The following is a 25,281-nucleotide window of genomic DNA, read 5'->3' as shown; positions in this document are numbered from 1 at the left end:
TTGGACCTTCAGGAGGAGACCTTGAGGTCTATTTACTAAGCCTTGGATGGAGATAAAGTATCAGCCTATCAGCTCCTAATTGCCATGTTACAGGCTGTGTTTGAAAAATGACAGTTAGGAGCTGATTTGCTGGTACTTTATCTCTGTTCAAGGCTTAGTAAATAGATCCCCATGTATGTTATCGTTACTTGCTCTGGTTAATAAGGTTGGTGTTTGACAAGTCTTAATGCTTCTCTACCACACACTGTACTATTTACTAAAGTAGCGTTCCTGGAGAACTACAGATTATTTCTAATGGTAATCCTTCTGAATGCTGCAGGCAACATGGCGCAGAGCTAAGACTTGCTAAAGTGTAAGTGTACTTCTCCAGGCGCACACATTACCATCAGTGTCCGACAGGGCTTAATGGCCTTAAATAAAACAAATGAAACCCTTAAAATTAACTCCCACATGTAAAAAAAAAAAAGTCTTAAAGCTATCTATAAGATCTATCTACTTTTCCATGTACTGATGCAGCAATATTCAGGAGAATTTAATAAGAAGCTGCAACATTGTAACTGTACAGTACTTAATAGTAACTATGCATGATGCACTAGTTCTTTTGTATACTCAAGAATAATGGCCCATTACAGTGGCAAACGCAGGATTTGCATGGGGGGGTTTCCAGAACTGGGCGGAGCCAATCACGGGGTGCGGACTGAGGTGACCCAGTATATGCTGGGTCTGTAAAACTAGTGTGTCTGTGTGTGTGTGTGCATATATATATATATATACACACACACACACACACACACACACACATAGAATGTAAGCTCTCACGAGCAGGGCCCTCTTCCCTCATGTGCTTACCCTTTTCTTACTTTAATAATCTTCAGCTGTACCAAATCCAGCAGTCTTCTGCCACCTGATACTTATTCCAGTGTCAACTGCTGATGTAGCTATGTTATTTACCCTGTACTTGTCCTATATTGTCGTCAACTGTAAGTTGCTGTTTTCCTGTTTGATTATTTGTTTATGTACTCTGTAATTGGGCACTGCGGAACCCTTGTGGTGCCATATAAATAAAGGATAATAATAATAATAATAATAATAATAATAATAATAATAAATCTACACACATATATATATATATATATATACATACATACATACATATACACATATACATAGCATATTAAACATGCATACATTATATATATATATATATATATGTATACACACATACAGTACACATATATATATATATATACACATGTATATATATCGTGTGTGTTTATATGTATGTATGTATATACATGTGTATATATGTATGCACGTGGATATATATGTACTATAAATTAAAATAAAGTAAACTTTTATTGCACTTACAAGTGCCACCAGGAAGACAGCAGGCTGCAGAGGACGCTAGACAGCCATTAATAATACTCATGCAGCTAAAAAAAAAAATTTTTATTTTTTTTAGTGAAGGGGGGTTTCTGGGTACTCGGAAACCCCCCCTGGGTGCGCCACTGCATTATTCATGGTGTATATATGATGTCCGGCAGGAAGTGGATCACTTAATGGCCCATTATTCATGAGGTATATGGGGTGTCCGGTGGGAATGGGGTCACTTAATGACCCATTGTTCATGGGTTATCCGGCGGGAGGAGGGTCACTTAATGGCCCATTATTCATGGGGTATATGGGTTGTCCGGCAGAAAGGGGGTCACTTAATGGCCAATTATTCATGGGGTATATCGGCTGTCCGGAAGGAAGGGGGCGGGAGGGGGGGGTGAGATCACAGGATTAGGTCCCCGTTGGCTTCACACCAAGCTCAATGAGACCACCTTCAGATACCTGAACACTGAGAATAGTGGGGCTGATGTATCACTTTGCACTTATCACTGGTTTATCACTTCCTTATGCCTTCTCCAGGTTAATACATCTGCCACTCTATACCTGTACAACTATACATTAATTTCAAGGACGTATAAAGATTGCAAAATCCAATTGCCCCAATGAAAAGCACAAATGTAACTTCTATCTGTTAAATGTGGGGAAAGAGAACCCTTCACGGCAGCTTTAACTGTATTGCGCAAACTATGTCAAGCACAGATTTATCAAATCTGAATGACCTGGGATCCAGACAAGATAAAATCTCAGTATATGCCACTAATGACTCCTACCAGCTGACAGCATAAGCCAACTCAAAGCCGTCGTACAAAAGTCATAAATCCTGGTAGCCCACAGTTCGGAGAGAGGATCCAGATGTGTAGACCAGCAAATAATATTCTATGAACAGCATCGGCAAAAAAGGTCAATGCCCATTAATTCTGCAAGAACCCTAAGACAGAAGGACCAGCAAGAAAATGATACTTCTAGGACTACTCTGGATAACAATCTACCTACCCCTTATTAAGTGGAGAAGCTCTGATCCCACAGGCAATAAGAACAGCAAATTTCACAAAAAGGCAAAGAGATAATAAAAAAACAAGAAGACAGACTGCAAGAACCCGGACAATGAACACATGGCGGAAGACAAGCCAGTGTACCGAAACAAAGAAGTCATAGTCAAGACGGAAGTGAGCCCAAGTCAGGGTAAGAAGAAAGCTGTTCAAGGAACCCACATAGCTTCAGATACCTCATCAGCAACAAAATTACCAGATTATTACTGTATTTTTAAAGCAATCATTTGTAAGGCAAAACCAGGTTGGTTTTGCCTTGTAAACGATTACTGCATTAAAATAAGATTTTACTCACCGGTAAATCTATTTCTCGTAGTCCGTAGTGGATGCTGGGAACTCCGAAAGGACCATGGGGAATAGCGGCTCCGCAGGAGACTGTGCACAACTAAAGAAAGCTTTTAGGTCACCTGGTGTGCACTGGCTCCTCCCACTATGACCCTCCTCCAAGCCTCAGTTAGGACACTGTGCCCGGACGAGCTGACATAATAAGGAAGGATTTTGAATCCCGGGTAAGACTCCTACCAGCCACACCAATCACACCGTATAACTCGTGATACTATACCCAGTTTAACAGTATGAAAACAACTGAGCGTCTCAACAGATGGCTCAACAATAACCCTTTAGTTAACAATAACTATGTACAAGTATTGCAGACAATCCGCACTTGGGATGGGCGCCCAGCATCCACTACGGACTACGAGAAATAGATTTACCGGTGAGTAAAATCTTATTTTCTCTGACGTCCTAGTGGATGCTGGGAACTCCGAAAGGACCATGGGGATTATACCAAAGCTCCCAAACGGGCGGGAGAGTGCGGATGACTCTGCAGCACCGAATGAGAGAACTCAAGGTCCTCCTCAGCCAGGGTATCAAATTTGTAGAATTTTGCAAACGTGTTTGCCCCTGACCAAGTAGCAGCTCGGCAAAGTTGTAAAGCCGAGACCCCTCGAGCAGCCGCCCAAGATGAGCCCCCTTCCTTGTGGAATGGGCTTTTACTGATTTAGGATGCGGCAGTCCAGCCGCAGAATGCGCCAGCTGAATTGTGCTACAAATCCAGCGAGCAATAGTCTGCTTAGAAGCAGGAGCACCCAGTTTGTTGGGTGTATACAGGATAAATAGCGAGTCAGTTTTCCTGACTCTAGCCGTCCTGGAAACATAAATTTTCAAGGCCCTGACTACGTCCAGTAACTTGGAATCCTCCAAGTCCCTAGTAGCCGCAGGCACCACAATAGGTTGGTTCAAGTGAAAAGCTGATACCACCTTAGGGAGAAACTGAGGACGAGTCCTCAATTCCGCCCTATCCATATGGAAAATCAGATAAGGGCTTTTACATGACAAAGCTGCCAATTCTGACACACGCCTGGCTGAAGCCAAGGCCAATAACATGACCACTTTCCACGTGAGATATTTTAGATCCACGGTTTTAAGTGGCTCAAACCAATGTGATTTTAAGAAACTCAACACCACGTTGAGATCCCAAGGTGCCACTGGAGGCACAAACGGGGGCTGAATATGCAGCACTCCTTTCACAAACGTCTGAACTTCAGGTAGTGAAGCTAGTTCTTTCTGGAAGAAAATCGACAGAGCCGAGATCTGTACCTTAATGGAGCCTAATTTCAGGCCCATAGTCACTCCTGCTTGTAGGAAATGCAGAAATCGACCTAGTTGAAATTCCTCTGTTGGGGCCTTTTTGGCCTCACACCAAGCAACATATTTCCGCCATATGCGGTGATAATGCTTTGCAGTTACATCTTTCCTGGCTTTAATCAGCGTAGGAATGACTTCCTCCGGAATGCCCTTTTCCTTCAGGATCCGGCGTTCAACCGCCATGCCGTCAAACGCAGCCGCGGTAAGTCTTGGAACAGACAGGGCCCCTGCTGCAGCAGGTCCTGTCTGAGCGGCAGAGGCCATGGGTCCTCTGAGATCATCTCTTGAAGTTCCGGGTACCACGCTCGTCTTGGCCAATCCGGAACCACGAGTATTGTTCTTACTCCTCGTTTTCTTATTATTCTCAGTACCCTTGGTATGAGAGGCAGAGGAGGGAACACATAAACTGACTGGTACACCCACGGTGTCACTAGAGCGTCCACAGCTATCGCCTGAGGGTCCCTTGACCTGGCGCAATATCTCTCTAGTTTTTCGTTTAGGCGGGACGCCATCATGTCCACCTGTGGCCGTTCCCATCGATTTACAATCAGCGTGAAGACTTCTGGATGAAGTCCCCACTCTCCCGGGTGGAGGTCGTGCCTGCTGAGAAAGTCTGCTTCCCAGTTGTCCACTCCCGAAATGAACACTGCTGACAGTGCTAGTACGTGATTTTCCGTCCATCGGAGAATCCTTGTGGCTTCTGCCATTGCCATCCTGCTTCTTGTGCCGCCCTGTCGATTTACATGGGCGACTGCCGTGATGTTGTCGGACTGGATCAGTACCGGCTGGTGTAGAAGCAGGGTTTTTGCCTGACTTAGGGCATTGTAAATGGCCCTTAGTTCCAGAATATTTATGTGTAGGGAAGTCTCCTGACTCGACCATAGTCCTTGGAAGTTTCTTCCCTGTGTGACTGCCCCCCAGCCTCGAAGGCTGGCATCTGTGGTCACCAGGACCCAGTCCTGTATGCCGAATCTGCGGCCCTCTAGAAGATGAGCACTCTGCAGCCACCACAGCAGAGACATCCTGGTTCTTGGAGACAGGGTTATTAGGCGATGCATCTGAAGATGCGATCCGGACCATTGGTCCAACAGGTCCCACTGAAAGATTCTGGCATGGAACCTGCCGAAAGGAATTGCTTCGTAAGAAGCCACCATCTTTCCCAGGACCCGCGTGCAGTGATGCACCGATACCTGTTTTGGTTTCAGGAGGTCTCTGACTAGAGATGACAGCTCCTTGGCTTTCTCCTCCGGGAGAAACACTTTTTTCTGGACTGTATCCAGAATCATACCCAGGAACAGTAGACGTGTCGTCGGAACCGGCTGTGATTTTGGAATATTCAGAATCCAACCGTGCTGGTGTAGCACCTCCTGAGATAGTGCTACTCCCACCAATAACTGCTCCTTGGACCTCGCCTTTATTAGGAGATCGTCCAAGTACGGGATAATTAAAACTCCCTTTCTTCGAAGGAGTATCATCATTTCCGCCATTACCTTGGTAAACACCCTCGGTGCCGTGGAGAGTCCAAACGGCAGCGTCTGGAATTGGTAATGGCAATCCTGTACCACAAATCTGAGGTACTCCTGGTGAGGATAGTAAATGGGGACATGCAGGTAAGCATCCTTGATGTCCAGGGATACCATGTAATCCCCCTCGTCCAGGCTTGCAATAGCCGCCCTGAGCGATTCCATCTTGAACTTGAATTTTTTTATTTATGTGTTCAAGGATTTCAAATTTAAAATGGGTCTCACCGAACCGTCCGGTTTCGGTACCACAAACAGTGTGGAATAGTAACCCCGTCCTTGTTGAAGTAGGGGCACCTTGATTATCACCTGCTGGGAATACAGCTTGTGAATTGCCGCTAGCACAGCCTCCCTGTCTGAAGGAGTAATCGGCAAGGCAGATTTTAGGAACCGGTGGGGTGGAGACGCCTCGAATTCCAGTTTGTACCCTTGAGATACTATTTGCAGGATCCAGGGATCCACCTGTGAGCGAGCCCACTGATCGCTGAAATTTTTGAGGCGGCCCCCCACCGTACCTGGCTCCGCCTGTGGAGCCCCACCGTCATGCGGCGGACTTGGAAGAAGCGGGGGAGGACATTTGCTCCTGGGAACCTGCTGTTTGTTGCAGCCTTTTTCCCCTACCTCTGCCTCTGGACAGAAAGGACCCGCCTTTTCCACGCCTGTTTTTCTGAGTCCGAAAGGACTGTACCTGATAAAACGGCGCCTTTTTAGGCTGTGAGGGAACATGGGGTAAAAATGCTGACTTCCCAGCAGTTGCTGTGGAAACTAGGTCCGAGAGACCATCCCCAAATAACTCCTCACCCTTATAAGGCAAAACTTCCATGTGCCTTTTTGAATCTGCATCCCCTGTCCACTGGCGAGTCCATAAGCCTCTCCTAGCAGAAATGGACAATGCACTTATTTTAGATGCCAGCCGGCAGATCTCCCTCTGTGCATCTCTCATGTATAAGACTGAGTCTTTTATATGCTCTATGGTTAGCAGAATAGTGTCCCTGTCTAGGGTGTCAATATTTTCTGACAGGGAATCTGACCACGCAGCGGCAGCACTGCACATCCATGCTGACGCAATAGCTGGTCTAAGTATAATGCCTGAGTGTGTATATACAGACTTCAGGATCGCCTCCTGCTTTCTATCAGCAGGTTCCTTGAGGGCGGCCGTATCCGGAGATGGTAGTGCCACCTATTTAGACAAACGTGTGAGCGCTTTATCCACCCTAGGGGGTGTCTCCCAACGTGACCTATCCTCTGGCGGGAAAGGGAACGCCATTAGTAACTTCTTAGAGATTACCAATCTTTTATCAGGGAAAGCCCACGCTTCTTCACACACTTCATTTAATTCTTCAGATGGGGGAAAAACTACGGGTAGTTTTTTCTCCCCAAACATAATACCCTTTTTAGTGGTACCTGAGTTTATATCAGAAATTTGTAACACCTCTTTCATTGCTTCAATCATGCAACGAATGGCCTTAGTGGACATTAGACTAGACTCATCGTCGTCGACACTGGTGTCAGTATCCGTGTCGACATCCGCGTCTGCCATCTGAGGTAGCGGGCGTTTTAGAGCCCCCGATGGCCTTTGAGACGCCTGGACAGGCACGAGCTGAGAAGCCGGCTGTCCCGCATTTGGCATGTCGTCAAATTTTTTGTGTAAGGAGTCGACACGTGCACGCAATTCCTTCCATAAGTCCATCCACTCAGGTGTCTGCCCCGCAGGGGGTGACATCCCTTCTATAGGCATCTGCTCCGCCTCCACATCATTATCCTCATCAAACATGTCGACACAGCCGTACCGACACACCGCACACACACAGGGAATGCTCTAACAGAGGACAGGACCCACAAAAGCCCTTTGGGGAGACAGAGTGAGAGTATGCCAGCACACACCAGAGCGCTATATAATGCAGGGACTAACTGAATTATGTCCCCTATAGCTGCTGTTATATATACTGCGCCTAAATTTAGTGCCCCCCCTCTCTTTTTTACCCTTTTCTGTAGTGTAGACTGCAGGGGAGAGCCAGGGAGCTTCCTTCCAGCGGAGCTGTGAGGGAGAAATGGCGCCAGTGTGCTGAAGGAGATAGCTCCGCCCCTTTTTCGCGGACTATTCTCCCGCTTTTTTATGGATTCTGGCAGGTGTAATTATCACATATATAGCCTCTGGGGCTATATATTGTGGTATTTTTGCCAGCCAAGGTGTTTTTATTGCTGCTCAGGGCGCCCCCCCCTAGCGCCCTGCACCCTCAGTGACCGGAGTGTGAAGTGTGTATGAGGAGCAATGGCGCACAGCTGCAGTGCTGTGCGCTACCTTGGTGAACACTGATTTCTTCTGCCGCCGATTTTCCGGACCTCTTCTTGCTTCTGGCTCTGTAAGGGGGACGGCGGTGCGGCTCCGGGACCGAACACCAAGGCCAGTTCCATGCGGTCGATCCCTCTGGAGCTAATGGTGTCCAGTAGCCTAAGAAGCCCAAGCTAGCTGCAAGCAGGTAGGTTCGCTTCTTCTCCCCTTAGTCCCTCGCTGCAGTGAGCCTGTTGCCAGCAGGTCTCACTGTAAAATAAAAAACCTAATTATATACTTTCTTTTTAGAAGCTCAGGAGAGCCCCTAGTGTGCATCCAACCTCGGCCGGGCACAAAATCTAACTGAGGCTTGGAGGAGGGTCATAGTGGGAGGAGCCAGTGCACATTGTGCCCAGTCTCCTGCGGAGCCGCTATTCCCCATGGTCCTTTCGGAGTTCCCAGCATCCACTAGGACGTCAGAGAAAAATAGATCCAGTCTTGGACCTCTGTAAACTTGGACGCTATTACATATATAGCCCCTTGGTGTCTTATACACAGAGACAAAGTTACGAGGATGACTTCAGAGTTTACATGCCATACGTAAAGAGGTTATGGACCATTATTCACTATGTTATCCTTGTGTACCAATGACTATTTCCCTATAGAGTGTAAGCTTGCAGGCAGGGCCCACTTACCTCTTTGTCTCTGTTATTACCCACTTTCATTTTATTACTGCATTGTTCCCAACTGTAAAGCGCAACGGAATATGCTGGCACTATATTAGTAACTGATAATAATAATAATAATAATAATAATAATATTGAAAATTTAAAGAGGCAAGTCTGAATTCCAAGTACTGGCATGATAGCACCTCTCATTATATTTTGAATTAGGGTGTGCTATCCAAAGCAGAGATGGCCATCAACCATCGATGGTATATGTTTGATAGCAAATACTTTTTCCATCACTGGTATATAACCAGATGGTTATACACCATCGATGGTAGCTGTCTGACGATGGTTTCCATATCCCCACCCACCCACCCCACCCGCTATTTCCGGTCCTGCTGCTGCTGCGCTGAGCTTCTAGGCTGTCAGCTAGCAGCCTGCGCTGTTCCCGCCGCTTAAGCTGTGAGTAAGAGGCGGGAATGGAATGTTCTGGCTCTTTCACAGGTTGTGCCGTCATTCACAACTCAGGCTAGCTCCTTACACTGAAACAGCGGCAGCTGCTGCACATGTGCATAATCAATGACCGTAAACCATCAATGATAATGCACAGAAAGGTTGCCTACCATTGATGGATTGTGTCACCATCAATGGAGGCAACACTGATGGCCATCCCCAGTCCAAGGTCCCCCTCCCCCGAAAATCTTCACAACAAATTTGTCCACATAAAAAGACTAATAGGAGAATTTGGCTGATGACGGTCAGAGTCCTGCCACTTAAGCTCTGCTTACAAGATGGTGTATAGTTAAGAATATATATTTATCATTCCAGATATGTTACACAAGGATAACGCAAAGGCACGGTTAGGAGTTTCTGTATTAGCCGCCATTTTTCCTTCTTTCTTCTGGTTCCCAACCTTCCTTCATCCTCAAATAAAAGCTGCTTTCTTGTCTTCTTTGTCCTTTGGACATTTGTCTGTGATAATACGGGGTTGGGGCTGTGAGACCGGCGGTGGGGATCCCGGAGGTCAGCATCCTGACCCCCAGAATGTCAGCGAGGGGGGCGAACGCAGCAGAGCCCCTTGCGTGCTCGGTGGCTCGCAGCACTTGTCACGGGTTTTATTCCCACTCTATGGGTATCGTGGACACGTCGGGTATCGTGGACTGTCGGGCGTTTGATCGCTCGGGATACCGGCGTTGGTATGGTGACTGTCAGGATCCCGAGCGGCTGTCACATGACTGCATCCCATAATACATACAGCCGCTGGATTTCCAGTATCTATAGCCTGATAAACTGTGCGCTCTAAGATTGATCACATGATGCGCTTTTGGATAAAAGGTCCATCTTCTGACCTTTCTTGATGCAAACTCTTAGCCTTAAACAGTAGAAGGTTCCAAATATTTGCACAAAATGTATTTGAAAAAATGAAAACCTAGAAAATTTTATGGACAGTTAAGAGGAACGGAAACGTAGGTTTTAAAGAAGAACAAATTCTCTCTGTCCTTAACTTCAACCGTAACTTTCAAAACATTCTCCCAACTTCAAAAAGACGCCTTAAGGAATTTGTCTGCTTATAATTAGGGTAGGTAAGTATTAGCTACACAGCTTCCCCTCTGACTGGAGTAATGGGAAGCGCTCCGTGCCCTATTTAACGTGTGCAAGGATTGCGCGGGTGCGGACATGCCGAGTCACAAAGCTGCTATGTAACAGGCCAAACGTTCAGGATTTACACAACTAATTAGCAGGCGTAGAGGTTTTCTATTACTGCTAATTCTATACTAAACAACAAAAGCATTTTCATTTCAAGAATGTGTCCGTATACTTTTCCGGGTCTACACCACACGCGTTTCACACAGATAGAACAGAGACATTCTATAGTGATAAAAAGGCGGTGTACATACTTGGTGTCTATACTTGGTGTCTGTACCCACCTTTCCACTTTTGTTCCTATAGGGACATTTTTATAAAAGGAATGAAATAAAAATAAAACTGAGCACCTTCATGTAAATAATTTCTGTGGAGTTCTGGCATGATGCTGCCTACAATGGTGGCTCTGCTGAGAAAGCATCAGGACGTTCTACTCATAAGACCCTTTTCTCCAACTATTTACAGCCTCACGCTGAAGGTTCCATGATCCCCTATGGGTCTTCCACAACTTACCCTGCATTTGGACTAAGTCCGGTCAGGCTAAGCCCAGAATGGGTGCTGCTCTGGGGACTGATGCTTGTGCTGTTGCTTGGAGGGGGTGTGGCAGACGGGGGTGCTGTGTTGGAGGGTGGACGAGGATGGACGAGAGATCCCATTGCGGAAGGTAAGGTAGTCACTAAAACATACAGGAAGAGAGTGAAGCACAGATGCAATGATTGGGTTATAGGAGAGAATAGTCCAAGGTCTGAAGAGACAAGGTAAGACTGGATCACCAGTTTTATGTGAAAATCTATATAAATGCATCTTGATATTTATCCAAATCCATATACCACAGGTCAGGAGCGGATTGGGATGAAAATCCAACCCTGGAAATTTATGAAAGCAGCCTTAATGGGGGTGTGGTCTGATGAGGGGGTGGGGTCTGTTAAGGGTGGTGGGATCCCTCCTCATAGGGCCTGATTGTATGCAATTGCGGCCTTCCTTGTGTCTTTTGCTGCAGTTGTGTCTGAGACCAGGGGCAGATTGGGAACTAAAAGTGGCCCTGTAAAATTTTGTAGAAGTGGCCCCACATGGGCAGCACAAGATGTATAACATACCGTGTAGCCATGGCTGCATCACTGGATGGCAGAGTTGCTGTGCTGCAGAGATGATATAACAAAGTGAATGGGGAAAATGCAGTGTACTGAGCACGGTGCGCTGCCTGTCATGTGGGAGGTGGGGTCACATGACAGCACACAAAACAGGCCCCACAGACATGTCGGCCTACCAGGAATCTTCCTGTTGAGCCCTATGACCAATCTGCCCCTGCCAGAGGTTCCCAAACGCAGTCCTCAAGGCACCCTAACGGTCCAGGTCTTAAGTATATCCATGTTTGGCCACATGTGACTTCATTAGTACAGATTTGACCCATGCATCTTGGCTCAATACGCCATGCAGTGTGAGATGCCTGGCACGAGGCAGTTGGCCATTCCTGTGCAATTCTGCTATTGTCTGGCGTCTTTTTTTGCTGAAAATTTCACTTATTCGCATCGCTATGCGAATAAGATGCACAAGCAGACTGACGATTAAAAATAAGATTTTACTCACCGGTAAATCTATTTCTCGTAGTCCGTAGTGGATGCTGGGAACTCCGAAAGGACCATGGGGAATAGCGGCTCCGCAGGAGTCTGGGCACAACTAAAAGAAAGCTTTTAGACTACCTGGTGTGCACTGGCTCCTCCCACTATGACCCTCCTCCAAGCCTCAGTTAGGATACTGTGCCCAGAAGAGCTGACACAATAAGGAAGGATTTTGAATCCCGGGTAAGACTCATACCAGCCACACCAATCACACCGTACAACACGTGATACCATATCCAGTTAACAGTATGAAACAAAAACTGAGCCTCTCAACAGATGGCTCATAACAATAACCCGTTATTAAACAATAACTATGTACAATTATTGCAGACAATCCGCACTAGGGACGGGCGCCCAGCATCCACTACGGACTACGAGAAATAGATTTACCGGTGAGTAAAATCTTATTTTCTCTAACGTCCTAGTGGATGCTGGGAACTCCGAAAGGACCATGGGGATTATACCAAAGCTCCCAAACGGGCGGGAGAGTGCGGATGACTCTGCAGCACCGAATGAGAGAACTCAAGGTCCTCCTCAGCCAGGGTATCAAATTTGTAGAATTTTGCAAACGTGTTTGCCCCTGACCAAGTAGCAGCTCGGCAAAGTTGTAAAGCCGAGACCCCTCGGGCAGCCGCCCAAGATGAGCCCACCTTCCTTGTAGAATGGGCTTTAACTGATTTAGGACGCGGCAGTCCAACCGCAGAATGCGCCAGCTGAATTGTGCTACAAATCCAGCGAGCAATAGTCTGCTTAGAAGCAGGAGCACCCAGTTTGTTGGATGCATACAGGATAAATAGCGAGTCAGTTTTCCTGACTCCAGCCGTCCTGGAAACATACATTTTCAAGGCCCTGACTACGTCCAGCAACTTGGAATCCTCCACGTTACTAGTAGCCGCAGGCACTACAATAGGTTGGTTCAAGTGAAAAGCTGATACCACCTTAGGGAGAAACTGGGGACGAGTCCTCAATTCTGCCCTATCCATATGGAAAATCAGATAAGGGCTTTTGCATGACAAAGCCGCCATTTCTGAAACACGCCTGGCCGAAGCCAAGGCCAATAACATGACCACTTTCCACGTGAGATATTTCAGATCCACATTTTTGAGTGGTTCAAACCAATGTGATTTTAGGAAATTCAACACCACGTTGAGATCCCAGGGTGCCACTGGAGGCACAAAAGGGGGCTGAATATGCAGCACTCCTTTTACAATGTCTGAACTTCAGGTAGTGAAGCTAGTTCTTTTTGGAAGAAAATCGACAGAGCCGATATCTGCACCTTAATGGAGCCTAATTTTAGGCCCATAGACACTCCTGTCTGTAGGAAGTGCAGAAATCGACCCAGCTGAAATTCCTCTGTTGGGGCCTTATTGGCCTCACACCAAGCAACATATTTCCGCCATATGCGGTGATAATGTTTTACAGTTACATCTTTCCTGGCTTTAATCAGCGTAGGAATGACATCCTCCGGAATGCCTTTCTCCTTTAGGATCCGGTGTTCAACCGCCATGCCGTCAAACGCAGCCGCGGTAAGTCTTGGAACAGACAGGGCCCCTGCTGCAGCAGGTCCTGTCTGAGCGGCAGAGGCCATGGGTCCTCTGAGATCATCTCTTGAAGTTCCAGGTACCACGCTCTTCTTGGCCAATCCGGAACCACGAGAATTGTCCTTACTCCTCGTTTTCTTATTATTCTCAGTACCTTTGGTATGAGAGGCAGAGGAGGGAACACATAAACCGACTGGTACACCCACGGTGTCACTAGAGCGTCCACCACTATCGCCTGAGGGTCCCTTGACCTGGCGCAATATCTCTCTAGTTTTTTGTTTAGGCGGGACGCCATCATGTCCACCTGTGGCCGTTCCCAACGATTTACAATCAGTGTGAAGACTTCTGGATGAAGTCCCCACTCTCCCGGGTGGAGATCGTGTCTGCTGAGGAAGTCTGCTTCCCAGTTGTCCACTCCCGGAATGAACACTGCTGACAGTGCTAACACGTGATTTTCCGCCCATCGGAGAATCCTTGTGGCTTCTGCCATCGCCGTCCTGCTTCTTGTGCCGCCCTGTCGGTTTACATGGGCGACTGCCATGATTTTGTCTGATTGGATCAGTACCGGCTGGTTTTGAAGCAGGGATTTTGCCTGACTTAGGGCATTGTAAATGGCCCTCAGTTCTAGAATATTTATGTGTAGGGAAGTCTCCTGACTCGACCATAGTCCTTGGAAGTTTCTTCCCTGTGTGACTGCCCCCCAGCCTCGAAGGCTGGCATCCGTGGTCACCAGGACCCAGTCCTGTATGCCGAATCTGCGGCCCTCTAGAAGATGAGCACTCTGCAGCCACCACAGTAGAGACACCCTGGTTCTTTGAGACAGGGTTATTAGCCGATGCATCTGAAGATGCGATCCGGACCATTGGTCCAACAGGTCCCGCTGAAAGATTCTGGCATGGAACCTGCCGAAAGGAATTGCTTCGTAAGAAGCCACCATCTTTCCCAGGACTCGCGTGCAGTGATGCACCGACACCTGTTTTGGTTTCAGGAGGTTTCTGACTAGAGACGACAGCTCCATGGCTTTTTTCCTCTGGGAGAAACACTTTTTTCTGGACTGTGTCCAGAATCATTCCCAGGAACAGTAGACGTGTCGTCGGAACCAGCTGTGACTTTGGAATATTTCGAATCCAACCGTGCTGGTGTAGCACCTCCTGAGATAGTGCTACTCCTACCAACAACTGCTCCTTGGATCTCGCCTTTATTAGGAGATCGTCCAAGTATGGGATAATTAAAACTCCCTTTTTTCGAAGGAGTATCATCATTTCCGCCATTACCTTAGTAAACACCCTCGGTGCCGTGGACAGACCAAACGGCAGCGTCTGGAATTGGTAATGGCAAGTCTGTACCGCAAATCTGAGGTACTCCTGGTGAGGATGGTAAATGGGGACATGCAGGTAAGCATCCTTGATGTCCAGGGATACCATGTAATCCCCCTCGTCTAGACTTGCAATAACCGCCCTGAGCGATTCCATCTTGAACTTGAATTTTTTTATGTATGTGTTCAAGGATTTCAAATTTCAAATGGGTCTCACCGAACCGTCCGGTTTCGGTACCACAAACAGTGTGGAATAGTAACCCCGTCCTTGTTGAAGTAGGGGCACCTTGACTATAACGCGCTGGGAATACAGCTTGTGAATTGCCTCTAGCACAGCCTCCCTGTCCGAGGGAGTTGCTGGCAAGGCTGATTTGAGGAAACGGCGGGGGGGAGACGCCTCGAATTCCAGCTTGTACCCCTGAGATACTACTTGAAAGATCCAGGGATCCACCTGTGAGCGAGCCCACTGATCGCTGAAATTTTTGAGGCGGCCCCCCACCGTACCTGGCTCCGCCTGTGGAGCCCCACCGTCATGCGGCGGACTTGGAAGAAGCGGGGGAGGACTTTTGCTCCTGGGAACTAGCTGTTTGTTGCAGCATTTTTTCCCCTACCTCTGCCTCTGGACAGAAAAGACCCGCCTTTTCCTCGCCTGTTTTTCTGGGTTCGAAAAGACTGTACCTGATAAAACGGCGCTTTTTTAGGCTGTGAGGGAACATGGGGTAAAAATGCTGACTTCCCAGCTGTCGCTGTGGAAACGAGGTCCGAGAGACCATCCCCGAATAACTCCTCACCCTTATAAGGCAAAACTTCCATGTGCCTTTTGGAATCTGCATCCCCTGTCCACTGCCGGGTCCATAAGCCTCTCCTAGCAGAAATGGACAATGCACTTATTTTAGATGCCAGCCGGCAGATCTCCCTCTGTGCATCTCTCATGTATAAGACTGAGTCTTTTATATGCTCTATGGTCAGCAGAATAGTGTCCCTGTCTAGGGTGTCAATATTTTCTGACAGGGAATCTGACCACGCAGCGGCAGCACTGCACATCCATGCTGACGCAATAGCTGGTCTAAGTATAATGCCTGTGTGTGTATATATAGACTTCAGGATTGCCTCCTGTTTTCTATCCGCAGGCTCCTTCAGGGCGGCCGTATCCGGAGACGGAAGTGCCACCTTTTTAGACAAACGTGTGAGCGCTTTATCCACCCTAGGAGGTGTTTCCCAACGTGCCCTATCCTCTGGCGGGAAAGGGAACGCCATTAGTAATTTTTTTTTTTTTTTGAGATTATCAATCTTTTATCAGGGAAAGCCCACGCTTCTTCACACACTTCATTTAATTCTTCAGATGGGGGAAAAACTACGGGTAGTTTTTTCTCCCCAAACATAATACCCTTTTTTGTGATACCTGGGTTTAAATCTGAAATGTGTAACACCTCTTTCATTGCCTCAATCATGCAGCGAATGGCCTTAGTGGACATTAGATTAGACTCATCGTCGTCGACACTGGTATCAGTATCTGTGTCGACATCTGGGTCTGCCATCTACACAAGCTGAGAAGCCGGCTGTCCCGCATTTGGCATGTCGTCAAATTTTTTGTGTAAGGAGTCGACACTTGCACGTAATTCCTTCCATAAAACCATCCACTCAGGTGTCTGCCCCGCAGGGGGTGACATCACTTCTACAGGCATCTGCTCCGCCTCCACATAATTTTCCTCCTCAAACATGTCGACACAGCCGTACCGACACACCGCACACACACCGGGAATGCTCTAAACAGAAGACAGGACCCCACAGAAGCCCTTTGGGGAGACAGAGAGAGAGTATGCTAGCACACACCAGAGCGCTATATACTGCAGGGACTAACTGAATTATGTCCCCTATAGCTGCTATAATATTTACTGCGCCTAAATTTAGTGCCCCCCCCCCCCCCCCCTCTCTTTTTTACCCTTTTTCTGTAGTGTAGACTGCAGGGGAGAGCCAGGGAGCTTCCTTCCAGCGGAACTGTGAGGGAAAAATGGCGCCAGTGTGCTGAGGGGGATAGCTCCGCCCCTTTTTCGCGGACTATTCTCCCGCTTTTTTAAGGATTCTGGCAGGGGTAATTATCACATATATAGCCTCTGGGGCTATATATTGTGATTGTTTTGCCAGCCAAGGTGTTTTTATTGCTGCTCAGGGCGCCCCCCCCCCCAGCGCCCTGCACCCTCAGTGACCGGAGTGCGAAGTGTGTATGAGAAGCAATGGCGCACAGCTGCAGTGCTGTGCGCTACCTTGGAGAAGACAGAAGTCTTCATGCCGCCGATTTTCCGGACTTCTTCTTGCTTCTGGCTCTGTAAGGGGGACGGCGGCGCGGCTCCGGGACCGAACACCAAGGGCAGTTCCATGCGGTCGGTCCCTCTGGAGCTAATGGTGTCCAGTAGCCTAAGAAGCCCAAGCTAGCTGCAAGCAGGTAGGTTCGCTTCTTCTCCCCTTAGTCCCTCGTTGCAGTGAGCCTGTTGCCAGCAGGTCTCACTGTAAAATAAAAAACCTAAAATATACTTTTTTCAAGGAGCTCAGGAGAGCCCCTAGTGTGCATCCAGCTCGGCCGGGCACAAAAATCTAACTAAGGCTTGGAGGAGGGTCATAGTGGGAGGAGCCAGTGCACACCAGGTAGTCTAAAAGCTTTCTTTTAGTTGTGCCCAGACTCCTGCGGAGCCGCTATTCCCCATGGTCCTTTCGGAGTTCCCAGCATCCACTAGGACGTTAGAGAAATGATATGCGGCATGCCTGTTTACTGTGTGCGACCGCACCTGTATCTGCATAGGAAATGCCAGGCTACGGTGTCTGTGACCGTTTTCTTAGAAAACACTGTAGCGTAGCATTCCGTATGCAGATACAGCTGCAATCGCACACAGAATATACACATGCCTCGTATCATTTTAATCAGCAGAGTCGGCTTGTTCGTCTTATACGATGCAAACATGCCACTTTTTTGGGGGGGGAAATTCACAAAAAGACGTCCAACATTGGTAAACGCACTCACGACTAGGTGCGACTAGAAGGGCTGTTTAGCGTGACTGCAGCAACCATGAGAGAGGGCACATCTGTACCTCTGTCAATTTGATATAACCATCTGTGCTCAGACATGGATATCTTTAAAACCTGGAGCGTTAGGGTGCCTTGAGTACCATTTATAGGAACCTCTGCCCTATACAATTTATATGGAAACAACAGTTGCATTTATTTAACAAAAAAAAACAAAAAATATAAAATATATTTTGCATGAAAACAAAGATGAAAAAAAATTCAGTGCTTACAAGTAGCATGGGTGATACACACAGCTCTATACAATTGTGTGGCTATGCACTTAATGGTTTCTGGGACAACACCATAACTGTCCAGATGACAGATTAATTAATGTGTTCATATATGGAACATTCAGTTTCCCCATTACCTTCACGGGGGGGAGGAGACCCCAGTACAGACACTTTATAGTGGGGGCTCGTGCTGTGCATAATAACGGCAGTAAGCAGGGAGTGTGGCATGCCAAGTGCTAAGGTGCATTGTATAGAGCTGGTAATATGCTGTATACAAGGGGGAGTTGTCCAGTGACAGGAGAATGCGTGGCTGGTTACCTGTTGTGCTGAGATTACTGGAAGCCAGGGAAGTGAGCGTGGGGGCAGACACCGGGGGGGACACCTGGAGCAGATCAAGGAAAGGAGGAAATATGAGAACGTGAAGGGTGGATGAGGGGAAAAAAAAAAAAGGAGGATAGACAGGAGGAAAACCCAAGGCTACTGTATGGTGCATGGCACGTAGAACACTTAAATATGCCGGAATGGTTATTATGCAAGTGGCATGCAGTGGTTAGTAAATCAAGTCAATCAAAATAAGTAAATCCGTCTCATAACGATCAACTGGATTTTAACCGCATTGTAAATCCAGGTGACTACTGACTGCAAGAGCAGCATAGTGCAGCCATAAGGCGGCAGCACGGATGTCCTGGCCAAACCACCCAATAACCGCATCCATTGTGTAAACGGATTAGCCAATCATCAGGTGAAATGACCAAATGTGCCAATGCGTGATCAAGCTTTAGAATAAAAGTGACATACCTGTGAGAACACCCACAGAATGGTAAATGAAAGGACATATGGACCCTACGCAGACGCGTGTTCTATGCAGCTCACTGCGGCGACTGAGTCTGCAGCTGCGAGTGCACCACGCATGCTCCATACAGCTCCCTCAGGCCTTGAAGGTGGTGAATGATTGTGGTATTACCATGTGTGTCCCATACAGCTGCCCCTTGGCTTGGTTGGGCATAAGTGGCATGCTGCTGCAAGGGTTGATGCGCTTTTCCTTCTGCCGGCGGTTACAGAACCATACGCGGATCACCTCCTTCTCCATGTTCAGCTGCTCCGCAATCACTAGGATCTCCTCAGAGGTAGGTTTCTGGTTCTGTAGGTCATTATAGCAAATGGGAAGGGAGCAAAGAGGACACAATATGAGGAAAAACATAGGAGAGAATCACAGAAAGCAACATTATGAGAGAGATGGAGAAAGATGGGTGATAGGTATAGTACCGCAGCACGGGTGGCTGAGGAGTCACCATGAATATTGTATGATGTAGGCACACTGATTCTCAAACATAATGAAGAATTATTTTTTTCTGTAACCCTGTATCACTGTGTGGCTGGTAGGCGGTGGGTGGATAGGCAGCACAACTCCTCACTGATGCATTCTACTACTTTGGCTAGCTTATGCGTGGCCAGTTAGGGACTATAGGGTCCCAGCTCCTGCAGACGCAGGTGATGCTACGTGGTCGTTGTGCACTGCAAACACAATAAGCTGGGCAGCAGACCATCTCTATTCCACGTTTCCTTTACTGGTCGACTCCTCCAGCACATAACTTGCTTGCAAAACAATATCTACAACTCCTCCTCCTCTCCTGCACGATACTTGGGTTATGACAATAACAAAGTATACCTCTCCTTGCCAGTGCCTGTCGCCTCACATTCTTCCCCATCTCATCAGGCTCTCGCTGATCTTCACAGTTACAGGCACCAGGTATATACTTGGCTCATATATAGTTACTATACTCCACGCCTCAAGTGTTAGTTGGGGTCTGTTTCTCACGCTCATTCTGCAGCTCTCCTCATAGGGATATAAACAAGTTCCCTTATTTTTTATTTTTCACATCTTGGCATCTTTTTATTGCTAGCTCTGCGTCTCTGTTCCGAATCATAACTTGGCATCTCTTTATTGCTAACTCAGCATCTCTGTACGGTATCACATCATGGTATCTCTGTATTGTATCACAGCTTGGGCACTCTAATGCTAACTCAACATCTCAGTCCTGTATCACAGCTCAGCAGCTCTGTGTCTCTGTCCCGTACCACAGCTCAGTGTCTATGTCACGTGCCACAGCTCTGTGTCTCTATAACCAACTCTGCATCTCCGTCCTGCAGCACAGCTCAGCAGCTCTTTATCACTAGCTCAGCATTTCTGTCCTGCAGCACAGCTCAGGAGCTCTGTATCGCTAGATCAGCATCTCTCTCCTGCAGCACAGCTCAGCAGCTCTGTATCGCTAGCTTGGCATCTCTATCCTGCAGAACTGCTCAGCAGCTCTGTATCGCTAGCTTGGCATCTCTGTCCTGTATCACAGCTCAGCAGCTCTGTATCTCCATACTGCAGCACTGCTCAGCAGCTCTGTATCGCTAGCTTGGCATCTCTGTCCTGTATCACATCTCAGCAGCTCTTTATCGCTAGCTTGGCATCTCTATCCTGCAGCATTGCTCAGCAGCTCTGTATCGCTAGCTTGGCATCTCTGTTCTGTATCACAGCTCAGCAGCTCTGTATCTTTAGCTCGTCATCTTCGTCCTGCAACACAACTCAGCAGCTCTGTATTGCTAGCTCGGCATCTTCGTCCTGCAGCACAGCAGCTCTTAATCGCTAGCTTGGCATCTCTGTCCTGCAGCACTGCTCTGCAGCTATTTATCGCTAGCTCAGCATCTCTGTCCTGTATCACAGCTCAGCAGCTCTGTATCGTTAGCTCGGCATTTTTGTCATGCAGCACAGCTCAGCAGCTCTTTACCACTAGCTCAGCATTTCTGTCCTGCAGCACAGCTCAGCAGCTCTGTATCGCTAGATCGGCATCTCTGTCCTGCAGCACAGCTCAGCAGCTCTGTATCGTTAGCTCGGCATCTCCATCCTGCAGCACTGCTCAGCAGCTCTTTATCGCTAGCTTGGCATCTCTATCCTGCAACACTGCTCAGCAGCTCTGTATCGCTAGCTTGGCATCTCTGTCCTGTATCACAGCTCAGCAGCTCTGTATCTCCATACTGCAGCACTGCTCAGCAGCTCTGTATCGCTAGCTCGGCATCTTCGTCCTGCAGCACAGCAGCTCTTTATCGCTAGCTTGGCATCTCTGTCCTGCAGCACTGCTCTGCAGCTATTTATCGCTAGCTCAGCATCTCTATCCTGTATCACAGCTCAGCAGCTCTGTATCGTTATCTCGGCATCTTTGTCATGCAGCACAGCTCAGCAGCTCTTTATCGCTAGCTTGGCATCTCTGTCCTGCAGCACTGCTCTGCAGCTCTGTACCGCTAGCATGGCATCTCTGCTCTGAATCACAACTCGGCCTCTCTCTAACCTTTGTAGTTACCTCTCCATTTACTGGCTGCTGGGGACTTTTATATGTAGAGACTCTCCCCATCTTTGGTCATAATGTAGAGCTCATACTCCAGGCATTCCCAACCTTGGTCCTCCAGGCACACTAATAGCCCAGGTTTTAGTGATCTCCATCCTTGTGCACAAGCGACTTAATTAGTACCTCAGTTATTTTGATTTAACCATGTGTGTTGAAGTATGAATATCACTAAATTCTGCACTTTTAGTGTGCCTTGAGGACTGAGGTTGGGAATGCCCATCACTCTTTCAATCCACAACTGGGTTCATGGCCCCTTTTCAAGGGCGATTCTCCACGCTCATAAATATGGGTTCTTTGCTCCTGCTTTATGCGATATTTCCCTCTCACAACATAATTGGGGAGACTCCCCATCTAAAACAAATGTAGGATGTCAGAGGAACCCAGGAACGTTCTCCTTCCTCCAAGGGGCCCTGGCTGAGATGTTCCCCTCGGGTATGGTTCATGAAATCGACAGTATCTAGGTCGACAATGTTTAGGTCGACCACTATAGGTCGACAGTCACTAGGTCGACATGGATGGAAGGTCGACAGGGTTTCTAGGTCGACAGGTCTAAAGGTCGACATGAGGATTTTTATTTTTTTTTGTGTCGTTTTCTTCGTAGAGTGACCGGGATCCCAAATTAGTGCACCGCGTCCCCTCGCATGGTGCCTTCGCTTCGCTCGGCACAGATTACCGTTCCAATCGTAGTCCACGTGGATCGTTAAGTATGAAAAAATTCAAAAAAAGAAAAAAAATGTGAAAAACTCATGTCAACCTTTAGACCTGTCGACCTAGCACATGTCGACCTAGAATCCCTGTCGACCTAGTGACTGTCGACCTATAGTGGTCGACCTAAACATTGTCGACCTAGATACTGTCGATCTTCAGACCGGATCCCGTTCCCCTCTATTCTCACTAACAGCAATCACCATAGACTATCCCTCCACCCCTATTTCTCTTCTGGCAGGACAAATCACACAGAGATGTATCACTCCACCCATCTCCTCACTAACCAATCACACACAGAGCTGTATCACTCCACCTACTGTCTAAAAGGGGTGCTACACTGTAACAGAATCTTATAATATAATATATAATCAGTCATTAAAATTAAATCCTTTACAGGTGACAGGAAAATTAAAATGATAATAATCCCCAAAAAAGTGGGCACCATGTCTATTATTCCCCCAACACAATTCATTCATGATCAGTTTGATAACTGTAAACGAGTCACAAGGACACAAGTCACACCATGCCAAGGTGCCCAGATTAAGCTTCTCCAAAATTAAACTCTATCTCAGCCTCCAGACTTCCTACATTGGAGAAGACCCTATGTATTTTTGAAAGAGGGAAAATCTCTTGCAAAAACAGGTGTCCAACGTTTCTAGATCAAGGTGATCCTTAGAAAACCCATTGTTGAAAGTAGTCTATGGGCCAGATGTAATGACGCCCGAACTCTGACCTTTTTTTAAAAGGGCAATCACTTACAAGGCAAAACCATGCCTTGTAAGTGATGGCCCCTTTAAAAAACGCACAAGTTCGGCCAGCATCCCGCAAGGACACCGTACTCGGGGCGTCATTACATCCAGCCCTATAAATCTTTTCTCTACTTCCATCATCCTAGCCCTAACATCAGCTGAAGCCATTCTCCAAGCTCCACATTTATCCCTAGCTCATGCTTTACACCTAGAAATAACATTAGGCAAAATCCTGATCCAAAAACCTGGACCAAGCTGCAGCTACTTCCCGCCTTCCTCTCACCGCAATAAAACTCTTCTCCAGTGCGTAGCGCACATTGGTCTCGATGCTGGTGCGTTTCTTGCGTCTGCGGCCGGGGAGTCCTTCGTATCCTCCTCCAGGGCTGCTCAAGGTGTTGGGACTGGGCAGAGTGCTGTCCACAGACATCGTTTCTGTGTAGAGGAAATCTGTGTTAATGAGAAGCATAAAGGGGGACAGGACAACTCATAGAAGATGGACAATAATAAAGGGACAGGACAGTGAACTGTATGGATACAACAGAGTTGTCTTTTCCCTCAAGCACCCCAATTATCCACGAGCGCCATTTTACCTGCGTCACTCAGCCACTTCTGTAGTAATGGTTTTAGCTTGCACATATTTTTGAAACTCAGGTTAAGTGCCTCAAATCGGGAGATGGTTGTCTGAGAGAAGTCGTTTCCGTATAGCTTTCCCATAGCCAATCCAACATCCCCCTGCAAAACATCACAATACTGTTTGTCATTATGCAATATTCCATTACAGTCAACCAGCAGAGTAGCCCCGCAATCGCGCAGAATGGCCGCCAGAACTGACACTGGCGCCATGTTTTCTGTGTACGGGATCGCAGTTGTAGTCAGCAACAAGCCCCAAAAAGGATTGCTTTTTTGCGCCAGTCCCCATTACCTTTCCCGAATGGTCCCTATCAATCACTTTGTGAATAAGCCCTCACTGCCAGCGGCATTGCTATGGTAACTTGGCGTGTTCAGCCAATAGATCGCTCAACTCAGTAAATATTGGAATTGCACACAACTTTGAATCAGGCCCAGTGTACGCAGCGCTATACATAAGACAATAAAATAAAGCATAAGGTATAGTACACCACTGCATGTAGCAAGAAAATATAAAAAAAACATCATTATAAAACCATGGACAGGATGAAAGGTAGAGCAACTTGCTGTAGCTTATGTGAGCATACAGTGGTGGGTCATATTGGGAAGAGGGGGCAGCGTGTCTCAATGAAGCTGTACCCATCGTGTGGGTGAGCAAACAGTATGAGAAAGCTGCTGAAGAAGACAAGAACTAGGAGAACTGGTGGCACGCGTAGGAGATGGCTGTTCCACTAACAAGCGATTCCCCTTGTCCTGTCTATGTCCCCTGGTACAAGGCAATTTCACATTCCTACATCAAGTTCCAATCATCCCATCACTAGTCCTGCTCCCAGCAATGCTACATAAGTAGAGCGCAGGCACGGCACTAAATGCATATCCAGGACAGCTAAACAAGTGCGTAATAAGCATTCAACACAAAGAAGCCCGTTCCCACCTGAGTGAATCCCAGTTTAATTCTACGCTGTTTGAATGTTCTGGCAAACTGTTCCAGCTCCTCCAAGTCACTGGGCTCCTCGGGGTGAGATGCTGGTTCTGTATGCGACAATATTTGGGGATCTTGGGGGCCTGGGCGTGACACAGCCTGGAAGAGAAGAAAATGCAGAATAAGCGTTCTTGCTCCTAATATATGCTCTGTGTGGTGTAAGACATGATGCTATGGGGCAGATGTACTAAGCCTTGGAAAGTGCTAAAGTGGAAAGCGATCTCTCACCTCCTACATGGCAGTAAGGAGCTAGTTGGCTGGTACTCGCTCTCTCTCGAAATCTTAATACATCTTCCCCAAGAGGACATAAAGCCATCATATAATCACCAGAACCCAACACATTTAAGGAAACTGATGTGTTTTTTTTAATATATGAATATTAGTATATTATATTAGTATTTATTACCAGTTATTTATATAGCGCAGACATATTCCGCAGCGCTTTTACAGAGAATATTTGCCCATTCACATCAGTCCCTGCTCCAGTGAAGCCTACAGTCTAGATTCCCTATCACATGTACACACAGACACATACACTAGGGTTAATTTTGTTGGGAGCCAATTAACCTACCAGTATATTTTTGGATTGTGGGAGGAAACCAATGCAAGTACGGGGAGAATATACAAACTCCACACAGTTGGGCCATGGTGGGAATCGAACCCATGACCTCAGTGCTGTGAGGCAGTAATGCTAACCATTACACCGTCCATACTACATAGTAGAAGACACAAGTCCAACCTGTGTAACAAGTGTAGTTCATTGCTATGGGTTTACTACATTCCATGCAGTATCTGTGTGCGAGTCAGACGCTGACCTGGGTAAAGATGTAAAAGCCTGACAACCAATCCAAGTGAGCTGCGCC

General features: G+C 47.3%; 1 protein-coding gene across 4 annotated transcripts in view; it reads right to left on the bottom strand.

The window, feature by feature from the left end:
- Window positions 1–25,281, bottom strand: part of POU2F2 (POU class 2 homeobox 2) — a 158,087-nt gene that overhangs the window by 7,170 nt on the left and 125,636 nt on the right. For 3 of the 4 annotated variants that reach the window (XM_063942357.1, XM_063942358.1, XM_063942359.1), the window contains exons 9-14: window positions 24,371–24,517; window positions 23,400–23,541; window positions 23,093–23,241; window positions 18,925–19,101; window positions 18,279–18,342; window positions 10,709–10,871 (exon numbers count right to left, since the gene is read on the bottom strand). In XM_063942357.1, the coding sequence (XP_063798427.1) occupies window positions 10,709–10,871; window positions 18,279–18,342; window positions 18,925–19,101; window positions 23,093–23,241; window positions 23,400–23,541; window positions 24,371–24,517 (842 nt within the window). Of the gene's footprint in view, window positions 1–10,708; window positions 10,872–18,278; window positions 18,343–18,924; window positions 19,102–23,092; window positions 23,242–23,399; window positions 23,542–24,370; window positions 24,518–25,281 lie in introns of those variants that run through there. The other variant, XM_063942360.1, reaches the window with a different exon arrangement.

The sequence above is a fragment of the Pseudophryne corroboree genome, chromosome 10 (assembly GCF_028390025.1).
Source record: "Pseudophryne corroboree isolate aPseCor3 chromosome 10, aPseCor3.hap2, whole genome shotgun sequence".
NCBI lineage: Eukaryota > Metazoa > Chordata > Amphibia > Anura > Myobatrachidae > Pseudophryne > Pseudophryne corroboree.
The sequence above is the reverse complement of the archived record's forward strand: the minus strand, read 5'-3'. Positions and strand labels throughout refer to the sequence as shown.